The 21,690-nt window shown below is 42.0% G+C and overlaps 2 protein-coding genes across 3 annotated transcripts in view; both read right to left on the bottom strand.

Annotated features, from left to right (window-relative positions):
• Window positions 1-3,248: 3,248 nt before the first annotated feature.
• POU4F1 (POU class 4 homeobox 1) lies at window positions 3,249-5,219 on the bottom strand. Of its 2 annotated transcripts, XM_073326726.1 has the most exons (3): window positions 5,097-5,219; window positions 4,004-4,271; window positions 3,249-3,934 (listed from the first exon to the last, which is right to left on the bottom strand). In XM_073326726.1, exons 1-3 carry the CDS (start codon window positions 5,217-5,219, stop codon window positions 3,249-3,251), a joined length of 1,077 nt encoding a protein of 358 aa, XP_073182827.1. The 2 variants fall into 2 exon arrangements, with proteins under 2 accessions (XP_073182827.1, XP_073182741.1); XM_073326640.1 differs by having other exon boundaries at window positions 3,249-4,271.
• Window positions 5,220-16,244: 11,025 nt separating this feature from the next.
• Window positions 16,245-21,690, bottom strand: part of OBI1 (ORC ubiquitin ligase 1) — a 32,626-nt gene continuing 27,180 nt past the window's right edge. Inside the window, exon 6 of the mRNA XM_073326799.1 lies at window positions 16,245-19,007. Coding sequence (XP_073182900.1) covers window positions 17,450-19,007 — 1,558 coding nt within the window. The 3' untranslated portion in view covers window positions 16,245-17,449. The remainder of the gene's footprint in view (window positions 19,008-21,690) is intronic.

Below are 21,690 nucleotides of genomic sequence, written 5' to 3' on the forward strand. Positions count from 1 at the left end.
CAACAGAAAGCAGAGCATTCTGGTTTTGCACAGTTTCCTACCATAAAAAAATAGGAAACTCTGCAAAGCTGTTTTTTTTTTTTCATTATCTGTTTTATTAACATAGTATTTTCTTTGTACTCGATAAGGATTGTACTTAATACAAAAGAAACTTCTTTACTTTTCAATACATACATTGTCATGGTTGTATAATACAAACGTGTTGTCCGCTAACATTTCAGTTTGGGGGAAGATTAAAAAAAAGTTTGTAATTTATTTTATTTGTTCATTCCTGACTCTCCAAAAATGATATCCGGTAATACTTTTCTATAAAATAACATTTTTTACAAATGCATTTATTAAAAATTCTGATGACATTTCAAGTTCATAACAACAGAAACAAGTCAATTTCCGGTGGACGAGCTCTATTTTTTTAAAAAATACCTTTAGTGCTTTTGTTTTTAACATCAACAGTTGCTTAAAATCACAGCTTTTTGAACGTTTTATTCTTTTCTGAACATCACGTTAAGTGTCTTGATTCACAGATTTACCGGCAAAATTAAAAAGATTTGGCTAAAATAAATCTACAGAAGAAATAATCCCAGCTATTAAGTAACTTTTTACATTTGGCATCTGATCTAGTCACATAGGTCATCAGAAAAGAAAGAGGTTCTTTGATCACTTGAAGCAGTAGGTGGCATCCTATACGTTCCTAATGAACAATTGCATTTACAACGTCAGGAGAGATCAGTTTATGATTTTCATATTTATTAACACAAAATAAAAATAAAATATTTTGTTACATAATTAAGTGCAATTAGGCCAGTCAGAACAACATATAAACCTGAAAGCACCAAGCTTTTTTTTTCTTTACACATATTTTGTAGGTGCATAATCCTTTCCAGCAAACTGAAAAGAAATACTTCAGAAGTCCTTTTTAATTTTACTTTGATTTATATTTTCTGCAGTTATAGAATAAACTTCAAGAAACACACGCAGCTAATATATAGTTAATTTTATTCAGAGCACCGATTTTCACATAAGAGCTATCTCAAAGTAATGATTTCTGAATTTAGCAGAAAAATACATCTCTCACTATTTTTATTTTTTGGTAGAATTAGTATGTGTCTAACGGCTATCCCTTGAATTTATCAGCCGTGACTCAGAAATAAACATAAAAAGATGCACCGAATAATAAACTTTTCTGTTTTCATGTTTGTTTTATTTGTAAGTGTGCTGGGACTTATCTCCCTGTTGTATTTTGTGTTACAGAAATATTTCTGAAAGAAATAAAAGTAATATAGTAAAGACACAACCAAGGAGAAAGCTCAGCAAACATACATGGACAGGTAGATAATTCAGTGAGACATTTCAGGATCCACACGTGGTTGCAGTTTGTAACCATTTTTTGTGTATGTGTGTGTTGCATTAACGAAAATATTTACAATCTTCTTCCTTTTAAAAAAAATCTAAATACAAGAACGGTGACAAGAATGTTTGTGTTTTCGGTGAAAACAGGCAGTAAACTGTGAAATTACACCATCCACAAAAGGTTCTACCAGAAGCTACTCTATTTTTAGTGCTCAGTTTCAAAATGCATAGAATGTTTGCGCTGCAAACAATGATACACAAAATAATTAAATAATCAAATAAATAAATAAATAAATAAATAAATAAATAATAGCGAGACCTTATCAGGGATCTTTCTGTGCCTTTTTTAGGTCATGCATGGTTTCAGTCTTTGTTTGTTTGTTTTAAACAGCAGGGTGTTTTCTTTTCAGAAATGCCTTGTTTTTAAAGCCTTTCCAATAACACCAGACCCAGTGAATGTCTTTTGCACACAGCTGGTATTTTATCCAACGAGCTCTGGCCATCTCTCTTTCCCCCCTCGCCCCCCAATCTCCGAGATATAATGCACCTTTATCTTTAATAATACGGAATAATTGTTTTGCTTTCCAATTTGGGAGACCGTGAATAGTGCAAATGTAACCATACAAAACAATTCCTCTACCTAACGTTTATTATTTACAATAAACGATTTTTAAACCCAAACGTTTTCCCCCTCAACATGCAGACCCCGCAGAAATAAATGTCGTTTCATATCCTGCCTCTTTATAATGGTGATTTCGCTTGCCTACTTAGTAAAATAAACCCTGTTACTAACAGGAAACCTTCTACCACCGCAATCCGCTAAACCTCTCCAACAGATTTGGAAGAGATGCCAGAGGGGAAGGACACATTTAACCCCGAGACTTAATGACTCAGCGCATGTTTTCTTCTAACGTTAACAGGGCAGCCAGTGCAGTATAACAGCTAACGTCTGCATTGTATCTCTAGCTAGATGTATCTCTATAGAGATATGGATCTCTCTCTAGACATAAACACAAAGCACATACAGGGAGGAAAAGGAACAAAGGAGCAAGTAACTTTTTATATAGCTCGTTATAAAAATGGTTGGCTTCCCTAGCAGAGGGAGGGCAGAAGAAGGGGGAAATTTCCCGGAGTATAAAGCCAGTGATTGAGCATTCACTCTTAGCTAGCTAATGTTTGTGAAACAAGGGCCAGAATCTCTTTCTCTTTCCCCCTACCACATCCCCCCAGGCACCGAACCGACTTGGGAACTGCAAAAACACCCCTCTCCAAACCCGCAGTCACACAGAGAAGAACCATCACGAAGCCTCATAAAAAACATAGTTAAAAACAAAAGAACAAAAAGAGACCCAAACAAAAACAACGAGCATCATCACCAATAGTTTCACCTTCTGGGTTGTGGTTTGGTTTTTTTCCTTTTAAAATTGGTGACTTAGGGTTTGTTTGTTTTTTTTAAATCTATTTATTTGTAAGTTTTGTGTGTGTCTCTGTGTGTTTACGCTTGGGTTGTTCTCGCGCTCTCTTCCTGTAAAGGGGGCGATCAGCCTGCAGAAGTGCCCCCCATGGATTTCTAGAGCATTTACTTTTGCTCTTCTTCTTGTTGTTCTCGTTTCTTTTCCTTTAGAAGTTTGTTGTTTTTGTTGTTGTTGTTTTCTCTCCCCAACATTGTTCCTTGGTCCCCAGGAGATTTTGAGAGTGTCTCTGGTCAAACAAGAAGTCCACTGGTTCCTCCAGCCCGCTCGTCCTTTCCACAATCTCCCCTCCCACTCGCACCCCCCCCCCCGCCCCGCAATCTCCCTCCCTTCACTCCCAGCCCCCCAACAGTCCCCCCCTCGGTCCCCTCCCTTGGCCCACACTCCAGGGGATGGAAACTTGGCGCGTTGGTTTTGTTGGTTTGCTTAGTAGGTGGCGGAAAATTTCATCCTTTTTTGCTTCTGTCTCTGGTTGCAAAACCAAACCCGCACCACGTTCTTTTTCAGGTCCAATTTCTCGGCGATGGCGGCGATCTTCTCGGAGGAGGGCCGGGGCTGCACGGCGAAGTACGCCTCCAGGGAGCGCTTCTCCGGGGCGGCGATGGAAGTCCGCTTGCGCTTCTTCTCGCCCCCGTTGAAGAGCTCGGGCTTGTTCATTTTCTCGCGCTGGGCGCCCTCGGCCTCCTCCAGCCAGGCCTGCAGGATGGGCTTGAGCGCGATCATGTTGTTGTGGGACAGGGTGAGCGACTCGAAGCGGCAGATGGTGCTCTGGCTCAGCGAGCCCACGCCGGGGATCTTCAGGTTGGCCAGGGCCGAGCCCACGTCGGCCTGGGTCACGCCCAGCTTGATCCGCCGCTGCTTGAAGCGCTCGGCGAAGGCCTCCAGCTCGCGGGGGTCCGTGTCCGAGTCGCAGATGGAGGCCAGGCCGGCCGCCCCCACCACCGCCGAGGCCACCTGCCCCGCCGCGCCGTGGTGAGCGGCCACCAGCCCCGGGTGGGGCAGGCCCGAGGGCATGTTCATGGCGGCCGGGTGCGACAGGTGGCCCAGGCCGTGCATGTGCGAGTGGGGGTGGGCCGAGGTGGAGATCAACCCCCCCCCGCCGCCGCCGCCGCCTCCCCCTCCACCTCCGCCGCCGCCGCCACCGCCTCCGCCCCCGCCGGCCCCTTCGTGCCCCCCGCCGCCGGCCATGAGCGCCAGCGACGGGGAGGTGATGTGGTCCAGCAGGTCCCCGGGCTCCAGCGCCTGGTGGTGGTGGTGGTGGTGGTGGTGGTGGTGCGCCAGCGGCACGGTGGAGGTGGAAGTGCACGGCACGCTGTTCATGGTGTGGTAGGTGGCGTCCGGCTTGAAGGGGTGGCTCTTGCCCTGGGACACGGCGATGTCGACGGCCGCCAGAGCCTCGGCCCGGGCCAGCAGGGTCTCATCCAGGCTGGCGAAGATATTGCTCTGCAACTGCAATCGACAGAAAAGGGGGGGCATAGGGGGGCAGAAAGGGGGGCAGAGAGGAGGGGAGTGGGGTGGGAGAGAGACGCGGGAGGGGGTAAACGCCGAGGAGAGAGGGGAGGCGAAGTGGGGCAGAGAGAAGAGAGGAAAGTGGAGGGTGGGGAAAGCAGGGGCAGATGGGGGGATATAGTGGGGGAAGACCGGGCAGGAGGGAACGGAAAGGGGGGAGCAAGCCAGGGAGGGAGGGAGAAGAGAGGGGAGCCCACAGGGGAGCCCAAGGAGAGGGGGAGTGAGGAAATGGGGGAGCCGAGAGAGGGGCGAATAAAAGGGAGCAGACCCGGGAGTGGGAGTAGAAGAGAAAATAAAGAGAGGAGGAAGGTGGGAAAAAAGAGAGGAGGAAGCCGGGCAAGGAGTGGAGGAGAGCAGCAAAGAAGGGAGCAGAGAGAGGAGGGAACCAGAAAGCGGGGGGAGGGGGCAAAGAAAAAGAAAAGAAGGGAGAAGAAGAAATGGATATGTAACTCTCAGCTGGGGAATTGTGTCAAACACCAGCGCGCATACAGAACATTCCTTTCAGAGGCCGAGTCATAAAAATTAATACCGAAAGTGGAGGAAGTCGGAGACTCGTGTGAACACCGCTTTCAAAAAAGATCACAGGCGCTCAGATGATTGCAGAGGAGGACATGAAAAAAACATTAAGCGCCGCTTGTCAAAATGTGCCTCGCAGCGGTTTTTTTATTAGTGCACATACATGCAGTGTACAGGGGGAGAGAGAGAGAGAGAGAGAGAAAGAGACAGAGAGAGAGAGAGAGAGAGATGCAGCGGCTTGCCCCTTACCGGCGGAGTTGGTAGACAGGCTCTTCTTATTGCTTCCGAGCTGGAGTGCAGCGAGGGGTACTTGTGTTCGGGGAGGGTGGGATGCATGGCAAAATGCGGCTGTTTGCTGTTCATGGACATCATCTTGAAGGCTTGGCATGTAAATCCACAAACACTCCTGAAGTAAGGGGAAAAGTGCTCTCCGGGCGCTCTCCTCCTGCGGGGGATGAGGGTGCAGCGGCAGCTCCCACTGCTGGTACCGCTGTTTCTTGGAGCTCCCTAGGACCGCGCAGTGAGACTCCCTCCAGCCCTCTCGGTCTCACTTATCTGTCTGCTCTATCCTAGCGCTGGGCTGAGATGCGCTCCGCTTACACCTGAGCCCCACATCTCGTGGCTACGGACCCTCTCGCGAGAGCTGGGCGCTCCGGCTTTGAGAGACATCAGCTGTCTCCCCCTGCCTCCTCCTCCTCCCCCCCCCCTCCTCCCGCCCTCCCGCTCTCTCCCTCCCTGCGCCTTGTTGCATCTCCTTGCGCGCCTGCACGGCGAGGCGGTGCCGGAGTTTGAGAGCTGCTCTTATAATGACCACCAGGATGGAAGGGCAGTGCAGGTGCTACACCTGTAGCTGCAACACACGCGCATTGCTCGCCTTTCTAATCGGACACAGGGCCACCAACGCGCGCATCTGCGTACTCTGGGCCTGCACGTGCACCTGCGTCTAATGCACGTACATGTATACACGCCCAGATCTCACACGCAGTACAATGCAGTGTGCATGGCTATACAGCTCTCTCTGGGTTTGTGCATGCTTAGGTGCTGGTACTTGTAATGCCCATATCTGATTTCCTACTTGGCTTATACATGGTGTCTAGTTACATATAGTTATCATTATTTAAAATAATAACTGGATTGTAGCGAAAGAGGTGTTAATTCCCTGTGCTCCTGTGTAGTCCTTCAGAGAGACGTGTGTGTCCCTGTGCTGAGGATTCTCAACACAGAAAGGGACAGTTTTCCAGCCTAAGCCTGTTACTTTTAAGAATTCTAAATAGGCTCCTTGAGAATAATCATTGTGACAGACATTGGTTTGAAGCAGTCAGGGTCTATTGATTTCCATATAATTTCATTCCCCCCTCCCCATCTAGTTTTGTTGCAAATATTATTGTGTCAGGCACCGCTAGTGACAGCCACTTAGCCCACAAGGAGCAGGTGCTTTCTACATGGGAAACACTGTTGAAATGAAATTGTGCGTTTCCTTTTTTGCAGCCTGTAAAATCTCTCTTCTTAGTCGTGTGAAAACCCACGTCTCACTCCGGCATGACTTGAAGCATCAAATAATCACAAAGCCTTTTTATTTTTAAAACTACGGGTAGTTTGGTTTCTTTTATGAAGAGAGAACACAGGGAAGCTAGTCTGAATCGCCTTTATAGACATTACTGCAGAAAGGAAAAGGAGGAAGAGGCTGGAAAATAACATTGTTGCAATTATTTTTGTCTGTGTTTCTTCCCAGTTTTAGTGTTGCATTTAGATGAAACGGTTAGGAAGAAAGAATAGAGTAAAGATTCACAAATATATTGATGACTAATATTTTGGGTTATGGCCCGATCTTTTTTAGAGTGGAATTCTCAAATTAACTGCATGTAGTTAAAACCGGTGGCAGCCAAACCCCTTAATTAATCAACCTGTAAATGTGTCTCTCACGTTTATGATCAACAACTGGGATTAATTTGAATCCGAAGGGAACAACACAGGTGAAGCCAGTCCACTGGGGCACTCTAATGATAACCCTGGGTGATAGCCCAGATGTTATCACGTCTGCTCCAGGAGTGCTAAAGACAGGCACCAGGAAAAAGCAGCCGGGTGTTTGTTTGAGGCAGTGATCTGATAACCGATCTGCCATGTGCCACCCTTAAAGAGTGTCGGAATAGCTGTATCTCTCATTCATTGAGATTCGTCTATGTACATATATACATATTCATATACTATGCATATATACATATACCCCCCTCAAACACACACATATACAAAGTACTTATTAAAATCCCAAGTAAAGTCCACATTTGTCATCATATGGCTTTCTCCAGTTTCTCATCCAGCCAGGAAGGAAGGAAGGAAGGAAGGAAGGAAGGAAGAAAGAAAGAAAGAAAGAAAGAAAGAAAGAAAGAAAGAAAGAAAGAAAGAAAGAAAGAAAGAAAGAAAGAAAGAAAGAAAGAAAGAAAGAAAGAAAAGGATGCGAGAGGGAGCCGGTCTCCATCCATTATTGTCTCCCCAGGGATTGCTGAATGCAACTTTATCTAGGAGGGGGATGAACTAGAAACTGACACATTCTGGTTTTAAGGGGGGAAACCTGTATCGAAATCATTGTTTAAGAGGAACAAAATGATAACTAACATGCTTTTATTAACGATTCATGAATTACCGTAGCTTTTTGAGCTGCTATGTTTTATAAATTGAGGATCAGCACCCGGGGAAATGGTGCATTTGATACATTGTTTTGAGGTGAAAATGCGTGCTGGAGCCTGATGCAAAACAACCCACATTCCTTTGCCAATAGAATAGATATAACGGTAAACCAATCAGCCATACAAAGACAATGGGCTTCTGACCTGACGCTGAAGATGGAGACACTCAGAGCTGGACAAATGTATCTGGTTAGCCAGAACGCTGGCCAAGTAAACTCACCAGTGTACATTGGTAGATGGAAGGCTCAGTGTTAATGAAGATTGTTAAAGTGATGATAAAAGAAGGAGAAAATGGCATGTTTTGTCTATGGATTATTCCATGGGCTTACTTTTTCCCCTTCTCGCAAGCCAAGATATCATGTAGTATGTTCTCCAGATCCGACCGCATACACAAATGGATATAGTGACAAACAGGTAGATATGCTTGGCCCACACGTGTTTAGTGGTTCTATTTCTTATACTCATCAGTTACAGTGGCTTTTTTTAAGGGCGTGCAGGAGAAAGGAGAGAACCTGTGCCTAGAGGAAGGTGGTGGTGGCGGTTAGGAATTGGCACACTAGGCGAGAGTCCACTAGAAATGATGAAATCTGTACATGAGCCAGAGCCACGGACTCTCCTCTCTCCGGCTACAAATTCTGAGGCTGCTCATCACACCGCGGATTCCGGGCTCCTCTTTGTAAACCCTTAACTTCTTACCTCTACAGCAGCCTTCCGTGAGCTTTCGACCTTTAGTCAGAAGGCCCGTAGTGTCAATAATATCACCCTTCGGTTTTAGCTGGTTGGGAAAGACTGACACGTGGTAGCGATTGCACCACTTCTAGATGGCGCCTGCATTGTAGCAGGCCAACTTGGGTTGCCACAAACCAATACGTTTATTCACAGTTATAAGTAGAGAATGTAGCCTTGGGTATATCTGCCCTGGGTGAAAAAGTATATAGAAGACGTTGATTTAGGGCAGCCTTTGCTTTAAAGTTTACCAGGTAGACCAGCAATTCAAGTTCCTTTTGGTTCATTTATTTCCCTTTACTTCGGAAAGCTCAGCCTTGACTTTGTATTCCTGCAACTTCATCATCTCACTCTTTTTAGCCCCAGAGGAATATTATTAAGGGTTTTAATGTTAGGATTGGTTTTCATAGACTCATAGAATATCAGTGTTGGAAGGGACCTCAGGAGGTCATCTAGTCCTATACCCTGCTCAAACCAGGGCCAATCCCCAATTTTTGCCCCAGATCCCTAAATGGCCCCCTCAAGGATTGAACTCACAACCCTGGGTTTAGCAGGCCAATGCTCAAACCACTGAGCTATTCCTCCGCCACCGCTGCCATCGCCACCTGTAACATCTGTTGGAAGCCAATGGTTTGTGTTCTCCCTGTAACAGGTCTTCCTGGAGCGGTAACAACCTAGCGCAGGAGCAGGGGAAATGGACAGTATGTCTGGGCAGTATGTCAGTATAACGCCTGTTGGTTTACTCAGATTGGCAAACACCAATGGAAGTACAACTTCTACCTGGCTGTAGATGTATCCACATGCATTGCAGGCTAGTTATAGTGCACTCTTTTGTTACAAATAGTCTTGGGCATATTTATTGTGCAAAAATCCCATGCAGTAGGTGGGGAGTGTGTTAAGAGCAAATATCTCGCAGGTACTCGACATCATGTTTTTCAGGAGCTTTTTTGTGCTGGACAGTTCCCCATTGATACGGGGCCCCATGCTGCCTCATGCCCCATTCACTCAAGTTTGTCGGTTCCCGAATCTGTAAAAGACCATTGAATTTAGGACTGATACCCCGGCCCTGCCTGCTAATGTACATTCGGTAACTCGGGTTTGGATAATGTTCTGTGGCCAGTTTTTTGTCCTGCCCTTCTTTTTATTCTGTTGGAGTCTTCAGGCATTGAACATAGTTTCAAAGTTTAAGACTCAATCAACTCTTTCTTCTCTGATCTTTCTCTAACAGAGGCCAAGAACGGGAGTGGAAGGTAGAGAGAGGCGAGGACTTTCACACTTGTTTTAGTCTCAGCAATTATTTGAGTCTCCGGGGCTCCTCGGGTATAATCAAAAAACAAATGGCTGACTCAAAAGATAAACCAAACCTCGTTCGCAGTACTTTGGACACGTTTGTGAAGAGCGGGGCGGGGGGTGGAGGGCGGGGAGGAAGAGAAAACGTTTCAAAGGGATGGTTTTAAAGCACAATCCTCTTTCGGTCCTTCAGATACTTTTTAAAAGAGAAAGCCTGTAATGAGCCCGATCCTGCTTCCACTGAGATAAATGGCAAAAACTACCATTTTTTTCAGTGGGCGCAGGATCCAGCCGACTGTGGTGTTTTGCACTTCAGATTTCACTCCTCTCTCTGCTGGCTTTGTGAGCAAATACGTCTAGGCTGAGTTGTTGTTCAGTCCTCAGTGCACCTCTTTCTCTTCTTCGTTTTCCAGTTTCTCTGACAGTCACCAATACAGCCCCAGGCTACACCTGCAAATACACATACCTAACCACACACAAAGTCAGTCAGTCAGTCAGTCTCTCTCGGGTCGCAGAGGTATGGACATCTCAGGGGCCTGGCAATATATTTTATTTTATTGTAATATTCGCTGTTATTCCTATTCCTAGTGGGTACTTCCAGTCTCATGAATACTGATGGTAATAAACTTGCAAGCTCCGAGCATGAGTTCACTGGCGATATGACCATGTTGTAGCTCCACTTTTATGGACAAACATACTCGCTAAAGGGACGCACATATATCTATCTATAGCTATAGAATGCATTGACTTGTCTCCGGTAGTTTTCTCCTGTTTCAAAAGTAAGAAATAGGCAGATTTCATTAATTGACTCCACTGCCTATCCCGAGAGCTAATAAAGTAAACCCCTTATTCCCACAGTAAAACGATTGATAAATTAATTACTGTAACCCATTGTGTTTGATTTCCCTTTTTAGGATTCCCAAAAGATGAATATACTAAAGCTTGGGATATTAAACTGTAACGTCGCATCATACTTTGCTGTATATTCTGACTTTTTAAAAAAGTCATTTAGGGGTTTATAGAGCAGCCTGTATTAATCTCTGGTGTAGTTTTACTTCAAGAATTAGACTGACTTTTTATTTGGTCCCCCCTAAAATTTCCCTGCGTGTTGGTGGTAGCACTAAAAGAAAGCCCAGGGCACCTGTTTTTTGGTAAAGTTTACTGAAAGTCAATATCCCATTTAGTAGAAAAGCTATTCTCCCTTTAGACGATTAAACTAACCTACCTTTCTTTTAAAAAAAGCCCTATGGGTGGATGCACAAAAAGTATTTCCATGTCCTAATGAGGATTTTTCTTACATCAGCAAAGACCTGCTAATTACTGATGTACAAGCTGCCGTAATTGCTTTTGCAGCCAAAGTGTAGAATGTTGTCATATTAAAAATGGAAACTCTTGATTATGAGTTAGGTCCCGAGGTAATTCAGAACGTCCCCTTTCGGGAGAACAACGGGGCTGGAGCAGCTAGCTCGGGGTCCAGTAGCAAATACTGCCGTTCTAGCTGACTCTGGCAAAGTTTCTGGTTCCTATTCTTAAGTGATATACGCTAATTCAAAAGCACACCGGGAAGGGCCTGCAGCAGAAGTCTCCAGATCACATTACACTTCAGCATCATTTAAGCACCGTCGGTAAATGTATTGCTAATTTTTTAATATATATATTACATACACATATATAATACATACAGACAATGGAACACTGTCTGCTCCATCTCCCTTTGATTGCGCTCCCTGACAGCATACCTACTGTGTCTGTCCCTAGCTACCCTTACATAAGAAACGACCCAGAGAGGGGCTTGTAGCGGAGGAGAAGGTCGATCGGAAGTTAAATCTAAAGGCGCTCTGAGATCTGTTCAATTGCCAAAATACAGAGCGATGCGCTCGCCTCCCAGTCTCTGCACAAATCAAAGCACGTTCCGAAGGGCTGGGAAATAGTTGCCTTGTCATGTAACACATTGCCCTGATTTATTATAAAATTTTAACGAAATCATGCATATTTTAACAGCCTTTAATCACTGCATGAAAATTTAATTCATGAACTGGAGCGCGTTTAAATAAATGAAGTGTTAATTCATTAGGATTAATTAATTTGTTAAAGGTTTGTGTGCAAGGTTAAGGTGGAAGAAAAACTCTTTGTTAGTTTCGTGTCTTAATCACCAGGTTTTGTTAGCAGTTAAAAAAAAAAACGGTTTCTGTGCTGCTCATGAGGCTGGGGAGGGATGGGGACCAGAGGCGAAAGAACCGAGGTCTCATTGAGTCAGTGAAAGCATCCTACAGAGGGAAGTTTACTGCAAATACAAGGGGTGAAGAGTGTAACTTTCAGCCCAAACCTAGACATGGCGGGACTATAAGGTGTAGACAGCTGGGCTGGCTTTAGTGACATTATTGGTTTGGGGATGGGGACGGAGAATAAAGGAACTCCTTCCTATTTGCCTGAGTGCTGATGAAAGAATCTACTCCAGACTAGTCCAAGGCTACAGCTAGACCAGCTTTGATGTCCTGTTTTGAAGGGAGAAACTAAATACCAGGAACAGTACTCAAGGAAAGGGGAAATTATATTTAAAAGACAGAGAGCTATGGCCCTACCGGCATTCATCCTTGATCCCTGTTAGTTCTTTCAAAAGAAACACCCCTGTAATTTTAGGGGGCACATTTAAAAGGGCTTATTTAAAATTGTGTTTTTACACAATTTAAGCTCATTGGAAAATATTACCAAAGCTTTTGGCTTTGCAGTTCTAAGGGAATTAAAATACCCCAACAAATTTCTTGAGGGGCTGTAACCCAGATTAAGGCACTAAAATGTGTGTAAAAATAAAACTGACTAGAAATAAAAGTGAACCCTACTCCTCTCTCTTCATTCTAGCCCAGGTGTTAAACAAACAAACAAACAAACAAACAAAAAAGGGGAAACACTGCCCTCAGTTTAAGCTAATAGGAAGTTATTACAATTGACATTTGATTGTCCTATAATTTGCTGCTCTCCTTAAGCATTCTGGTATTTGCTAGGCAGCAGGCACACAGCCACCTGAAAGCAACCTGCTAAAGTAGGAGGTACCAGAATCCTGAAAATAATTCTAATAAACTTCATTTGCTTCTCTGGGGTTGCTCTCTCCCAGCACCTCTCTCCCCACCCCACTCCCTTTTCCACCATACCCAACCCTATCTCACACACAGGTCTTGCCCAGCTATCTTTCTCCCCTCCCTTCCATCACTAAAACTCTTTATCTGAAGAGCCGTCTGTAAAAATGTATTCAAGTGAAGGGCTTGATACAACCACCCCAACAGTGGAGGGAAATCTATAATTTATTAAACTGTTTGAATTACATCACTTGTACTGTATATTAGTGTACTCACTCTTTTGCGCAGGCCTATAACAGTATGTAGGCCAAGAGAACAATTGGGACCTTGCCCGTGAAGTTCTTTGGTTTTGGTTTTTTTTTACACTGAAGTTACAGCCCTACACGAGGAGTTTAGGTCACCAAGTTTCTAACACACCCTGCCCTTCACCAAGACTATCTGTGCAGGTGTTCTAAAGTGCTTCTGGGCATATAGCAGATATTTGAAGGCTGCACTTTTGACCCTAATGTTAAGAAGCCAGTTGGGCAACTCTCATCCCCAGCCAACACCATCTTTTAATCTACTACTCTGACTGGTACAAATTATTTTAAAGAATCTTATTTTATAAGCGAAACACTTGCAAAATTAAACAAAACAAAAATTTTTTTAAAAAAACCTTGGAGAGCGCTTCCCCCAGTAGCAGGACATAGTGTAAGCAGTTGACTACAGGAGTCAATGTGCAGCTTTGATTTAGTGATAAGTAGCAGTAAAAGCAGGTTCCCTTAGGTACAGGGGACATTCACTTTTGAAAAGAAGAGGGAGGAAATAGGTTTCTTCTTATATTGACTAGGGAAAGGATTGGTGCTAATGATGCTCTCTGGCCTTCTCTTCTCTGAAGACCATATTGCCATGTATGGTCTATACACCAGAAGAGGAAAAGGGAACAGGGATATCTCCATCACTGCCATTGAAAATTTGAAAGTTACATGTCTTGTGCAATAAGCCAAACCACATAGTAAATTTACTTGTAACTGCCTATTTACTGACTGCTATTATACACAGTAGAATTAAAGATTTTAATGGAGCTTGTTTCAGCAGGACCTAGCCTGACTTTGGAAAAAACTTTGTAGAACTTGAGAAAGACAATATTTTCCTAGTAAGCTTCAGGCTGCCTATTTTCTTGTTATTAGATCAAAGCCTGCAACAGTTTAATTTGTATTATATTTTGTGAAAGAGATAGAGCCTACAAGTTCTACATAACTATATGTAAGAACAGTTTAACAAAGATTAACTTGTATTTAAATACATTTATTTGTGAAACATTAAATACAGCCAAAGATTAGAAGAGAGCACCAATAAAAAGCCTGAAGAATACAAAACCTATAAACACATTTTATGGGGTTTTTTACTATTGGAAAAGTTGATTCACTGTATAGGCTGTACATTTCACCAATCCTTTCTGTAAACTTTAAATCAAAAGGAGTGGCTTACATATTACTCAAAAAGAACAGGAGTACTTGTGGCACCTTAGAGACTAACAAATTTATTGGAGCATAAGCTTTCGTGGGCTACAGCTCACTTCATGGGATGCATAGAATGGAACATATAGTAAGAGGATTATAATATATATATATATATATATATATATACACATACATACACACACACACAGAGAGATAAATTGGAAGTTACCATACAAACCATGAGCGGCTAATTAGTTAAGATGAGCTATTAACAGCAGGAGAAAAAAAAACTTTTGTAGTGATAATCAAGATGGCCCGTTTAGACAGTTGACAAGAAGGTGTGAGGATACTTAAGGAAATAGATTCAGTATATGTAATGACCCAGCCACTCCCAGTCTCTATTCAAACCCAAGTTAATGGAATCTAGTTTGCATATTAATTCAAACTCAGCAGTTTCTCCTTGGAGTCTGTTTTTGAAACTTTTCTGTTGCAAAATTGCCATCCTTAAATGTTTTACTGAGTGGCCAACAGGTTGAAGTGTTCTCCTACCAGTTGTTGAACATTATGATTCCTGATGTCCGATTTGTGTCCATTTATTCTTTTGTGTAGAGACTGTCCGGTTTGGACAATGTACATGGCAGAGGGGCATTGCTGACACATGATGGCATATATCACATTGGTAGATATGCAGGTGAACGAGCCCCTGATGGCGTGGCTAATGTGATTAGGTCCTGTGGTGATGTCACTTGAATAAATATGTGGACAGAGCTGGCATCGGGCTTTGTTGCAAAGGTAGGTTCCTGGGTTAGTGTTTTTGTTGTGTGGTTGCTGGAGCATCCGATGAAGTGGGCTGTAGTCTCTAAATGTGTTAGTCTCTAAGGTGCCACAAGTACTCCTGTTCGTTTTGTGGATACAGACTAACACTGCTACTACTCTGAAACCTTACACATTACTATTTATTGATATAGTACCCTTTAGTGTGTTAGGTGTTTTACAGAGACAAGGTGGGTGAAGTAATATCTTTTGTTGGACCAAACTCTGTTGGTGAGAGAGACAAGCTGAGTCCAGGCTCCAGCCTGAGCCCAAATGTCTACACCACAGTTAAACAGGGGCCAGCAGCAGGAGTTTAATTGCAGTGCAGACATACCCTATGACTACTAAGTGCATAAAAGTTAAGCAGGTACTTCAGTTTGCAGAGTATAAGGGGCTGAGGTGGATGAGACAGACAGGGATACAAGTTTAAACCTTTGCCCGTTTACCACTTCTTTTTAGTTCTTAATGTTTTTTCCATTTGCATGACTAAAATTAAACAATGTCTATCAAAAATGCTGCTTAAAGATAAAATCACCAGGATTACCTACACAATATATATTTTCATATATTCCGACTTGATTTAGATAAGACACCAGCAACAATTCGTGGTGTTACTTAACCCTCTCAACGAAAGTTAAAATGACATGGTGTAAAATAAACTGAATGATTATGAAGTATAAAATATGCACAATTTACATTTCAAAGGCCCAAGAGCTTGGCCACACAACTACAAAGAATCAAAATAAAAATTAACTCCAGCATTTGGCAATTGCATGTGTGCTTGCACGATTTACTATCAGTGCAATGGTATTTTAAACAGAAGGTAAATATGGTCTCTGAAAAAGTGCTAACACAAAGTAATCCTCTGATTTACATAATTAACTAGGGACACTCAGAATTAGTGTCCAGAACAGGATGGCCCCTTAATTTTTGAACAGTATAAATTAAAATTGTACATTGACAAACATACCTGTTCTTGGGGGATTGACCCAGCATCAGCTACAGTAAGAGGTGCTACGGAATAGGTTGGTGTCTAGTACTGGGGCTTGTAGCTGTGGCTGGGATACTGTGTTTGTGGCATTGGTGAACATTTTGGAACAGATATTTGTACAAAAGTAAAGCCACACTTGTTGCTGAACATGTACACAGAAAATGCAAAATATATTCTAGGTCCAACTGTTGACAGAACCACAATCTTTTTATTAAAGTGTTAGTCCAAAGAGTTTCCAGCTGCATATCCCTCTAATCAGGTGGGCTAAAGACAGTTTATGGATTTCTTGTCCTTGATCCATCGATAGACATGATCTGCCCATTTGTAAGAAATGCCATCATGGGGTCCGTTTAGAATGACAATTCCACGTCTAAGATAAAAAGCATATTTAATTTTAAACACAATAAAGTACATTGTAATGCACAGAGACCAATCTTGCTTTGCTGCTTAATTGGGTCTCCTGTCTGTAACAGATCATCAGATTATGTTGACCTATTCAGTACTTAGTGGAAAAGTCACCTCCAGAAAGGCTGAAACCCATTTCCATCAACTGCATTGACTCTGACACCAGAATGGCAATGCATCCAACAGGGAGGGGGAAGATAATGTGAATTTATTCAAAAATTGTAACTTAAGTCTTATAAAAGTTTTACACAGTTTTCAAAATTACAAAAAAAAAAAAGGAAAAAAAACTTTCCCAATTCTTCCTGTGCTAGTCCAATATCTGAGGCAACATCAAAGATTATGGTGCTTATGACATCTTTTATTCAATTCACATAGAAAAGCATGCAGTATTAATGTAAAACAGTACAGTATTAATGTAAAATGTTCAGTGCACATTAGGTAAACAAGTCATTAGCATACAAACCCATTTTTATGGTCTACACAGGCGTACTGAACATGTTCTGAATAACAATGCTTTGTGGAAACTAAATTAAAAATTGTGCTTAACGTCAAAAAAAAAAGCGCCTTGTTTTCAGTCTTAAGGAAGAGAGGTTTTCTAACTGAAATGCTGAAACACTGAAATGAGAGAGGCTGCTGCGTTATATACACACTTTAATTACAGTTTCAGTATAGAACAGTGCCATGCAAATAGGTCTAAGCAGCAGTAGCAGTTTCCTCTGGAAGCAAAGTTTTACAACAAGATTTTACAGTGTTTTATGGCAAGTGAACAATTAATACCAGTAGCAGCATTACAAGAATTACCATTACCATGTAGCATAGGAAATTAAACTTTTAAAAGCAAGTTCTTTCCCACATAAAGGATTGGTTTAAACAAGAACATTTAAAATTGGTCATATTCAAGGAGGACATAACTGCTGCTCAAAGAGAACTTCACATAACCTGACCATTAAAAAAAAAAAATAAGGATTTACAAAACAAAATCTTCTATCAAAGAAGAAAGCTCTGAATGGTTCTTTAAGTGAAACAATTTGGGGTGCTGACAGAACATTCAGCTTTCACTTGGTCAAAAGGGACTGAATCAGGTCACATGGAACTCACCAGAAATCAAGTTCATTTGGGCATTTTTAAATGTTCTTATGTTGGCACTAAGACTACTAACTTCAATTTAACAAGAGAGTTAGTTTTTAGTAGTTTTTGAGGGACTGGCACTAGAAAGGCTGCTCTGAATTTTTCTTTTGGTTGACTGATTGACACTCTTAGGTTTCTTTTCAGGAATAAAGGAAGAAGCCCAAGGAGACTGAAGTTGGTTGTGAAGATTATGAATCTCAGATGACATCTTAAAAATAGAGGAACCAAACTTTTGTTCTTCAAATAGCCTTTGCGAGTTACTGAAAAGAAAACTTTGGGAAAACTCTCTTTGAAATAAACAGTTCTGAGATTTGTTTTCCCTAGTTTCCGAATTTCGGCCTGAAAACAATGGGAAGTGTTCACTCATATCTAGTCCAGCTGGAGAGAGGATTGAAAATGTAGCAGGTTTCCAATCTACCAATTGGTCACTTGACTCAGGGCATTTTACACTGTTTTGTTTGTTCCTTTCTTCCAGCTTCTTATCTGATTCACTCAGGAGTTCAGAACACTGTGTTGACTTTGAAGGATTCTCAAGCTCAGAGGACTTAAAGTTGTAGTAGGGACTCTTACTATTGTCAGATTCGGACATCATGGAGTCCAGCTCAGAAATTTTATCAAGGTAAGCAGCATCCATGGATGCTTCACTGGATGTTCTCGTGCGGTTCATTTCTGAAGAGCGGATAGTATGTAATCTTTTAGATAAAAGAAGTTCATGCCTATCGCTGGACTTTGCTGATGGGTCTCCCGAATGACTAGTGATTGCGTTTTGCTCTGAACCTTCAAAATCTAAGTTCTCAGCATAGTTTGTTGAGCAGCTATTCCAAAACACTGGCTTTGCTGAAGTAAAACAAGAAGTCACCTTCTTCTGGCTGTTGCAGGGGCTTGCACTATATTCTGGAGAACCTTTGTTGCAATCATCTGAAGTGTCACAAAAACCATCAAACTCCAGTTTCCTTAGGAAGGCAGATGGCTTCCCTGTACTCTCTTGTTTAACTACAGGACTCTCTTTGATATCAGGGGTGTTCAACTGGAGACAACTGAGAGACAAAGAAGGTGTACATGGTGCTGGAAGCTCATAAAGTTCTTCATCTTTATATGGTGCACAATCCTCACCTTTATCCCACTGTCGTTCTAAGCAGGCATCCATATTTGTAGCAGCTATATCCAGGAGAACTTCCTGACACCCTGAAAATAGTTCTTTGTTTGTTGGACGACTGTGTGTGTCTGGCCCATTTGAACTGTCTTGACTAGCAGAGTTTGAGCAAGTGCCATCGCTATCCAAGAGTCCATTACCTGTCAATTGCTCAAGATGGTCAGGACTTTGGCTGGTAGTTAAAGTCTTTCTCTCTAGTCTTTCTACTTGGCTTTTCAATGATGCAATGTCTTCTTCACTGCTTTCATTTCCTTTATTATCTGTGAAAAGTGCTCTCTCACTAACAGTACTCACATTTTGGGTTTCTCCACTTGATCCTTTCAGCTGTGTAAGCTGACCCTCCAGTTCTTCTATGTACTTGTCACTTCTTTCCAGTGCTTTTTTCAGACGGTTCGTTTCACGTTCACACTGCTCTACTTTGGACTGCAGCGCAGCTGCCGTAAACCTACCAAACCTGCAAGAAATGTGGAGAGAGAAAATATTATGTTGAAAGAATTGGATGTGCTATGTTTTTTCAAATCTTGACAAATAAATTTCCTAATCTAGTTTCAAGAAGACACAGTACTGTCAACACACACCATGTTAATTTGAAAGTAAAAATATAGTCCCATTCAGGATTGTAGTTACTGGCTAGTAATGAAAAAAAATCATATTGTATAGGTGGAGGTGAATACATGAAACACATCTACCACTCAAAGTTATAGTGAAGCAATAACAAGCAGAAGATTACCCTTCCAGGGGCTGGATCTATCAATTCAACTCAAATATGCATGAAGAATTATCCCCTAAAACAATGGCAAAGATTTATGGGAACATTGAACAGTGGTCCACATCTTGAAATATTTACATTCAATCATTTTCCTACAGTATAGCAGAGTTTTACAATACATTTCTTACACAATGTCACCTTGTCAAATATAAAATGCCCATATGAAATTCAGAAATTGCAACAATCCTTAGAGGTGGTTTTAAATACTTATTTGGACCATTTCAATTACATTCATCTTAGCCTCTCCTTGGGCTTCACATGTACTTTAACTTAGTTCAGTGCTACCTGGTTTTATAGGCTTTACTATTGTAATGTCAACCTAATTACACTTCCTGGATTCCAATATATAAAATTGGCATTTGTGATTGCAAGAGTTGCATATAATGTGTTCACACAATTTCTAGCTAGAGCATATTTTCATTTGCAAAGTTACAGAAGAAAGTGTAGATACCCACCTTCCCACCCACCCACCCACACTTGAAAGCTTCACCTGCCCTCTGGGAAAGGTCATCTATATACCCTACCCAATTCTAACCTACTTCTGACAGGTAGGCATGAGGGAATCTCCTGCTCCATCTCAGACTTTCAATTTACAGAAAGAAAACAAATTAAGTTCGGATATTATGAGGAGGGAAAAACCTGCAGCCACTTTAAAACCACATCTATTTATACTGGGATACTTACCTTCCCCCTATGCACAAGCACTGATTTACATTCACTCTTACAGCAGACTATTACCAGGCACAGAGACTGTGCCTATAAGGCCTCTTTGGCACCACAAGAAACCTCTTTCCCATCCCCGAACTTTTGTTTCCTAACCCTACATATCACAACCCTCAGGCCATTGAATGCATGGTCCCCAGCCTGCGAATATCATCTCTGAAACAGCAAGAGGCATTGCTACAGAGCAATATGTGTGTTGCCAACAAAGGACGGAGTCAGATTTTGATTCTTGAATTCTGATCCCTGAACACCAGCTGACTGTTTTTCCAGAGGTGGCGTATGCTAACAATTACCACCAAAGCCTATGGAAGCCTGAGGTGCTCAGAACCCCTGAAGAAGTTGGATATAGCAACTACCATATTGGTGCTACGAGAGGGAGGAAACAGTGGTTTACACCCACCTACGGAATTGGCTACAAATCTCATTTTCAGGTCAAAGTGGCAAACCAGTACAAGACAAGCTTTCCATATTTAGCCATGCATTGCTTTGTAAATAAGGAATAACTTTACTATTACATGTGTTTAAAGGGAGACAGTCAACCTAGAATAACACTATCTGAATTTTGTTTACTTTGTGTATAGTCAGTTTTACCATTTTCCCGGTATAGTTAATCAGTTTCTCCCCATGGTGTGGGTCTTTCATATGTAGTAGCATGGGAGGGAAAAATGTTTTAAAAAAAGAAATATTAACACAGATTGTAAATCCACATATATTGGCAGGTGACGCAGATACGTAGAATACCCAATGCCACTTTTCACTCATTGTTTTTTAAACAGACTAGATTTAAAGTTCACTATGTTCCATTAAATACAATATGTCAACATATCTTGGCTTGTTTTATCCCTTAATTTCAAAACTCAAATAGAGATAATCAGATATGCCATAGTGAGTTATCGGAGCACTGCAAGGATCATGAAAGATTTTTCCCTGCTTCCCAGGTCAGGGGGCCTGTGCTGTATTTATTTTTACTTCCTCTGAAGACTTTGGTAGAGGCCACTGTATAAGGTAGCACAGTAGATGCAGTGTCTCATCTGATATGGCAACACACACACACTCACTCTAAAGTGTAATCACCAGAGAGAAATAAAAATTGCTTATGCAGAGTGAGCAAAATTTTCCAGAGATTGTTGCAACAGACACTTTAACATAGAAATTAAACATGTTTTACATTTATATGCATACCTGGCAATTTTTTTAAATGGAAGAACGGTGTAATATGTTTATTTAATGCAAATGGCATTAGCGACAACTTCAGATTTGCTTACCAAGAGAAAGCACTGTATTCTCAAGTGCAAGTTTTAAAACACGTGTCCTCAGGAAAAAATGAAGTTTGTCATTCAAAAGCAAGCAGCATTGCTAATATGTTAATTGTTGTAGGGAGATGTGACTGGGAATTTTTTTTTCTTTTTTAGAAAAAGGAGCATCATACAGACCACCTACAAATAGTGACATCCGCAATGAAACATCAAAGTAATAGAGCAACTTTCCATCTCTACTTTGAGACTGGTGTGCATTTAAAATCCAAATTTTCGAGGCTTCCATACTATTTTTTCCTCCCCCAGCCAGCCATATTAGTTCAAATATTTAAGTAAATTACTCCATGGCCAGGAAAAGTTCTACATGGTTCTAGTGACTGTCCACACAA

The sequence above is a fragment of the Lepidochelys kempii genome, chromosome 1 (assembly GCF_965140265.1).
Source record: "Lepidochelys kempii isolate rLepKem1 chromosome 1, rLepKem1.hap2, whole genome shotgun sequence".
NCBI classification, from domain to species: Eukaryota; Metazoa; Chordata; order Testudines; family Cheloniidae; genus Lepidochelys; species Lepidochelys kempii.

Bases quoted from the DNA above. Each gene is read 5' to 3' on its own strand.
- POU4F1 (XM_073326640.1), bottom strand. From the start codon at position 5,219: ATGATGTCCATGAACAGCAAACAGCCGCATTTTGCCATGCATCCCACC. The intron at 4,272-5,096 runs GTAAGGGGCAAG...TGTCGATTGCAG, and splicing joins CCTGTCTACCAACTCCGCCG to TTGCAGAGCAATATCTTCGC.